Raw genomic sequence first — 6,342 nt, forward strand, 5'->3', positions numbered from 1 at the left:
AGCAGTGCTCAAGTGACAGCACTGATATGTCCAGTCAATGTCATGAATTTTCTGTATTTAACGAGATTTATTGTACATTTTTACAACTACATATAAGCAAGAGGTTGTGCTCGTCGTCGGCGACGACGATGACGGGTCGGTGGACAACGACAGAGAGGCGGGATGCGCCGACGAAGCGCCGCGGCAGTGACGTGGGCAGCGTCTTAGGGGTCTATTACCAGACCCTTACCGGAGTCGGCCCGGAAGCGGGCAGCAGCACAGTCGAAGGGACAGCGGAGACGGGGTGTTGGGCGACGAGGCAGGGGTTATTATACGTGCTGGACAGTGCCACGTACAGCAGATACACGGTACTCTCGCTCGTATGTTAGAGAGTACAGGTGGGGTAGGATTCCGTAGGAAACAGATGGGGCATTAACGTGGGGTGGGCAAATAAGGTTTCCGAGCCTAACTAGGCTCGCGACTCCGTCTACAGTCGCAAGCCTAGTTAGGCTTGTTTCTGTCGTCACCCGGGTGAACCACGACGGACCCTTGTCCAGGGGTACCCTCCGCCCTAACTCCTTTGAAGCATTAATTTGCTTCTTAGCCCTCCTGCTCGCTCCTTCGACCGTCTGCAGCTCTTGCGATGTCGTCGCAGATCACTCAACAATACGCGTGTACGTCTCAACTGAAGGTCTTACCTGAGTCGGCTGTTTGCTGATCTTCGTGGTTCTCATAGTTCGCGCTCAGAAGAGCATCGGTCTCGTTCACGGATCTCCGAGCTACGAGCCCGTGCAAGGCTTCGAGGCCCCTGAAGGTACTGCGCGGGTCTACCAGTACAGTCCCGATGGTAGATTGTGGGCGTTGGCCGTGCCGTCCGGGTACGTGTCGCAGGTTGTTGCGGATCCAGCAAAGTCTTACATGGTTGATTAGGGTACGGATATATCGGGCGGAAGGAGCACAGTTACTGCAGGAACTCCCCGTTCCCAACGTCGTCGAGCTGAACTTTTCTCCCCGCGGAACGTACCTCTCGACGTGGGAAAGACCAGGTGAGTATACTACCCCGCTCATATATCTCAAAACCAATGCGTCTTGGTAGTGAAACTCGAGGATGGGTCCCAGCACAAAAACCTGCGAGTCTTCTCGGTCTCTACAGGCGAGGAGCTTGTAGCTTTTTCTCAGAAGGGCCAGGAGGGATGGGATCTGCAATACACAATCTCCGAGTCCCATGCTATTCGTCTGGTCGGCCAGGAGATACAGGTGTACCGTCCGTCGGAGTGGTCGAAAGGCATTGTGGATAAGCTCAAGGTCGAGGACGCCACCAGCGTCTCCCTGAGTCCGGGGTTGAACCCATCGCTGGCAGTGTTCGTGGGCGAGAAGAAGGTAAGATGTCTTCATCAGGCCTCTTTGCATTCGCTGACTGTTCTCCGCAGGGCGCACCCGCAAGTGTCAAGATCTACAACCTGCTGACCCTGGCCAGCCCGCCGACGTGTCAAAAGAACTTCTACAAGGCTGACCGTGCCCAGATCAAGTGGAACATGCTCGGCACGCAAGTGTTGGTCCTTACACACACAGACGTGGATAAGACTAACAAAAGTTACTACGGCGAGACTGGGTTGTACCTGTTGAGCGCTGCGGGTAACTTTGATTGTCGGGTGACATTGGACAAGGAGGGTCCCATCCATGACTTTGCATGGAGCCCCAATTCGAAGGAGTTTGGTGTGGTGTATGGGTGTAAGTACCACCTTCGGCTGCCCCGATAGTCTCCTGAACCGGCCTGCGCAGATATGCCTGCCAAAGCCATGCTCTTCGACCAGCGTGTGAGGATGCTCCACGACTTCGGATCTGGCCCACACAACTTTATCTCCTTCAACCCTCAGGGCCGTCTGATCCTCCTCGCGGGCTTCGGAAACCTGGCCGGCAAAATGAGTGTCATTGACCGCAAGATCCTGAGCCAGGTCGCAAGCATCGAGGCGCCCAATACATCCTGGTGCGAGTGGTCCCCCGACGGGCGGTTCATCCTTACTGCGACGTTATCGCCTCGTCTCCGTGTCGATAACGGCATCAAGATATGGCACTGTTCGGGCCCGCTCATGCACGTACAGGCGATCGACGAGCTGTACCAGACGTCGTGGAGGCCAACGCCTGTAGATTCGGTACCAGCGTTCCCGCAGGTCGTGCCGCCCGCGCCTCCGCCCGGTGCGAGCGTCGCCAGCCAGGCTACTGTAGCGAAGCCGACTCCGACCAAGCCCGCGGGTGCGTACCGGCCTCCTGGCGCCCGTGGTCTTGCGACGCCTGCGATCTTCAAACGAGAGGACGAAGGCGGCCTCCCTTCGAGCGGCCAGTCCACACCCTCGCGCGGCTACAGCAGGAGCCCTGCGCCGCCTGGTGCTAACGGAGACTACCACCGGAGAGACGGGAGGAGGCATGTCCCTGGTGCTCCCCAGTCGCCTTCGCCAGGGCCTGATGGGGACAGGAAGGGCAATAATAGGAAGCGGAAGGGGCCTAAGGCTGGCAAGAAGGAGGACGGGACGGCCACTCCGCCTACCAATGGAGTGGAGAAGCCGTCTATTGACCTTAAGGTCAATGGAGTCCCAGTGGCGGAGGAGGTTTCGGTGCCTCCTACCCCTGGTGGCGATGGTTCTTTGGACCCGGTTGCGAAGAAGGTCCGCAACCTGAACAAGAAGGTGCGTTCTTGTTGTTCCCTTTTTCACCAGGCATTGACGCATCCTGTCGTTCCATAGCTCAAGGCCATCGAAGAGCTCAAGGAGAAGCAGAGTCGTGGTGAGCGGTTGGAGGCCACGCAGCTGAAGAAGATCGAGAGTGAGGCGGAAATACGCAAGGAGCTCGGTACACTCAGCGTAGGCGGTTCATAATATATGCTGCTGCTGCTCTTTGCTCCTCTCGATTCCAATATTAGTCTTCTATCTGTTGGTTCCATGTAATTCGAGAATTCGAAAATGGAGCATTTTATATAAGAGTATGTGAAGTTCCGCCACCGTCACTTGCATCCGTTTTCCAACAGCATCTGTGCCCGTCTCCCGACGCGTCCACGGCGATATCGCGGACATTTTCCTCGCGTTCCGTCAGGTGACGGGAGTGATTTCCCCCTTCTGGCGAGACTACGCGCTTATAACGATGGAGTGGTACGACCTACCTTGGTTAACTGCAGCGACCTGAAGAGAGCTGCTGGCAGGTCCCTGTAACGCGACAAGACATGCCATCCGTACCCTCTACATCACCGATTACTGGACAGCCTACGCCTTCGCACTATGTACACACGACCGACTGCCAATTCGTAGATAACGCTGGACGTACGCTACTTCTACGGGGAGTCAACCTTTCTGGTTCCGCCAAAGCACCGGTGGGCAAGCCTTCGTACGTGTTGGAAGGTTTCTGGGAGACCGCGGAGAACGGAGGTGAGAGTTTTGTCGGACAGCCGTTGAACTTGGAGGACGGGTCGGCGGACGTACACTTGGCGCGGCTGAGAGGATGGGGATTTAATATGTTGCGGTACGTCGTGACATGGGAGGCGCTGGAGCACGAGGGACCGTGAGTCTGCAATACTGTACGTGTTTCAGCTGCTTAGGGTGGATGCCAGCGGAAAGTATGACTATGAATTCATGGACTATACGGTGCAAGTGCTACGGAAGTGCAAGGAGTACGGATTCAAGGTGTTCATGGACCCCCATCAGGATGTGGTACGTGTACGTTTCATTCACTGGTAGAGATGGCACCAATGTTACACAGTGGTCACGGTTCTCTGGAGGGTCGGGCGCCCCGTACTGGACTCTTCCTGCCTGCGGAATCAACCCGCGCAACTTCACAGCGACAGAGGCGGCGATCATCCACCCAGAGTACCCAGACGCGAACGCCCCAGACCCCGCGACCTTACCGGCAATGATCTGGTCAACAAACTACGGCCGCCTCGCCTCCCGGACGATATTCACGCTATTCTTCGCCGGCAACGACTTTGCCCCAAAGTGCGTGATCGACGGGCAGAACATCCAGGACTACCTCCAGTCGCACTACGTCGAGGCGCTGGGCCAGCTCGCGGACCGCATCCGCGATGCGGGCGACCTGCTGGACGAGTGCGTGCTCGGGTGGGACAGCATGAACGAGCCCTTTGAGGGCCTTCTCGGCTGGCGGAACCTCAGCAAGCCGTCAGACAGGCAGACAAATATGCTGAAGAAAGGTACGGCGCCGACGCCCGCGCAGTCATTCCGCCTCGGCATGGGCGAGGCGCAGACAGTGGAGACGTGGGACTTTGGCTCGTTCGGGCCCAAGAAGACGGGGAGCGTCACTGTCGACCCGAGGGGCGCGAAGATGTGGGCGGACCCTTCCACCGAGCCGGGGAACGTCCACCCCAAGTGGGGGTGGAGACGGGACCCGGAGTGGAAGCTCGGCGAGTGCGTTTGGGCGCAGCATGGCGTTTGGGACGTAGAGACTGGGTATATCGCCCAACCTGACTATTTCGTGCGGGTCCCTGGTGAAGCGGAGGAGGTGGAGCCTATCGAGGATTACTGGAAACCTCACTTTCATGCGTTCGCGAAGCGAATACGGCAGGCGCACCCGGAAGCCATACTCTTCGTGCAGCCGCCGGTTTTTGCTCAGCCACCCAGCATCGACGAGGAAGATCTCAGGGGTCGATGTTGCTACGCACCGCATTACTATGACGGTCTGACCCTGGTCTCGCGACATTGGAACTGGTTCAACGCAGATGCCCTAGGAGTCTTGCGTGGCAAGTATTCCAGTACCTGGCAGGCCATCAAATTTGGGGAATCCGCGATCCGCAAGTCTATCCAGGAGCAGCTCGGCGAACTGAAACGCGACGTCGACATTTTGGGTCGCTACCCCACTCTCATTGGAGAGATCGGAACCCCATTTGATATGGATGGGAAGAGATCCTACGGGTGGACTGACGACGGGAAGTATCTGGGCGACTACAGCAATCAGCAGAAGGCGTTGGACGCCAGCTTGAATGCAGCGGATGGGCCGAATGGGCTGAACTATACCATTTGGACGTATTGCCCGGATAGCTGTCACGAATGGGGCGACGGCTGGAACATGGAGGACTTAAGCTTATGGAGCACGGACGATATGAGGGGAGCGGGGCGGGAGGAGCTCAGGATGGGCGAGCATCTGAGAGAGTCAAGTGGCGACAAGTTGCTCGGGTCCCGGACGGACACTCCGACAATGCCTGTAACAGGAGCCACCACACCAACCTTCGATGTTGGCTCGCATCCGAAGGGTTCGCCATCCGGTTGGAGAGATCACTACGATTTCTTGACTGATGGCGCAAGGGCCGTACGCGCATTTTGTCGGCCGTTTCCCACGGCTGTTGTTGGTGTTCCTCAGCAGATGGACTTCAACATTGCGAAGGCCGAGTTTAAGCTCACTGTCCGCGTTCGCGGCGAAGACGCGCCCAGAATACCTGATAGCACGCTGTCGTTAGCGGGGAAGGAGTCTGCCCTCCCTACGGAAATCTACGTCCCCTTGGTGCACTTCGCGGATGATAAACTACTTGGTCAGTCTGAGGGCAAGGAGACGTCTCTTGGTGATAGCCCAGAGCCTGCATCCGAGCATGGACTGGCGTCTCGCAACGCATCTACAATCAATCTATCACCTATCGTGTCGCCGCCGACCCTCGCATCCTCAACAAGCACTCTACTGCCCCAAGCTTCATCGGACCTTGCTTTGTCCGTGAGCGTGTCGTCCGGCAGATACGAGGTGCATGGTCAGACGCTGAAGTGGTGGTACGTCGTACCTGCCGAAGGCGAAGAGGAGCAAGAGTACACTATCACCATCAAGCGTCCCGGTGGCCCCATCAAGGTGAAGTACGACGAAGCTATCCAGAGCGCTGGAGCAGGCATGTGGAGCTGGTTAGCTGGAAGTCTATGTCCGACACCGTCGGGTGGGTGCACGATTATGTGATAGGGTTTGGTCTCGGTTTCAGTGCTCCATCGCCTCTTCTCTGTGTCATATTTAGCGGACTGGCAGCTTGCGCCTCTGCCCTAGAACTTTTGGATTTGTGGTTATTGCTTTCTTGTTTTGTCGCGCCCTGCATCTGTATTAGTGTGTACAGTACCCCTGGTGTAGCGTATCTTTCAGCTAATGACGGCCCTCGACCGGTGTAGTCGTACATGAACACGTTCTGTGGCTAACCTGACTCCCGATTTGCGCCGAGCACGCTCGCCGCCGACTACGCGTTTCTCCGGCACATTGCCACCTGCGCGTCTGCCTCTTCCACTCAGCGATCATATACCCTCATAGATGCACTTGTAACTCAACTGCTTGAACGGCGGCTCGGAAACATAGGAATTCTAGTCTATATACTGGGCGTCGTGGGCGATGGCGACGGCGAAG

At 57.0% G+C, this 6,342-nt stretch overlaps 2 protein-coding genes across 2 annotated transcripts; both read left to right on the top strand.

Moving 5' to 3' along the window:
- The first annotated feature begins 476 nt into the window (after window positions 1-476).
- GLOTRDRAFT_141616 (translation initiation factor eIF-2A) lies at window positions 477-2,973 on the top strand. Its single transcript, XM_007873208.1, has 7 exons — window positions 477-653; window positions 716-857; window positions 910-1,025; window positions 1,076-1,359; window positions 1,410-1,710; window positions 1,762-2,663; window positions 2,721-2,973. Exons 1-7 carry the CDS (start codon window positions 623-625, stop codon window positions 2,850-2,852), a joined length of 1,908 nt encoding a protein of 635 aa, XP_007871399.1. The 5' UTR covers window positions 477-622; the 3' UTR covers window positions 2,853-2,973.
- Window positions 2,974-3,109: 136 nt separating this feature from the next.
- GLOTRDRAFT_82558 (glycoside hydrolase) lies at window positions 3,110-6,126 on the top strand. Its single transcript, XM_007873209.1, has 3 exons — window positions 3,110-3,528; window positions 3,578-3,677; window positions 3,727-6,126. The coding sequence occupies exons 1-3, from the start codon at window positions 3,194-3,196 to the stop codon at window positions 5,908-5,910; spliced, it is 2,619 nt and encodes an 872-aa protein (XP_007871400.1). The 5' UTR covers window positions 3,110-3,193; the 3' UTR covers window positions 5,911-6,126.
- Window positions 6,127-6,342: the final 216 nt, after the last annotated feature.

The sequence above is a fragment of the Gloeophyllum trabeum genome, assembly GCF_000344685.1.
Source record: "Gloeophyllum trabeum ATCC 11539 unplaced genomic scaffold GLOTRscaffold_00050, whole genome shotgun sequence".
NCBI classification, from domain to species: domain Eukaryota; kingdom Fungi; phylum Basidiomycota; class Agaricomycetes; order Gloeophyllales; family Gloeophyllaceae; genus Gloeophyllum; species Gloeophyllum trabeum.

Bases quoted from the DNA above. Each gene is read 5' to 3' on its own strand.
- GLOTRDRAFT_141616 (XM_007873208.1), top strand. From the start codon at position 623: ATGTCGTCGCAGATCACTCAACAATACGCGT. The intron at 1,026-1,075 runs GTGAGTATACTA...GCGTCTTGGTAG, and splicing joins CTCGACGTGGGAAAGACCAG to TGAAACTCGAGGATGGGTCC. The intron at 2,664-2,720 runs GTGCGTTCTTGT...GTCGTTCCATAG, and splicing joins TCCGCAACCTGAACAAGAAG to CTCAAGGCCATCGAAGAGCT.
- GLOTRDRAFT_82558 (XM_007873209.1), top strand. From the start codon at position 3,194: ATGCCATCCGTACCCTCTACATCACCGATTACTGGACAGCCTACGCCT. The intron at 3,529-3,577 runs GTGAGTCTGCAA...GGTGGATGCCAG, and splicing joins GCGCTGGAGCACGAGGGACC to CGGAAAGTATGACTATGAAT. The intron at 3,678-3,726 runs GTACGTGTACGT...AATGTTACACAG, and splicing joins TGGACCCCCATCAGGATGTG to TGGTCACGGTTCTCTGGAGG.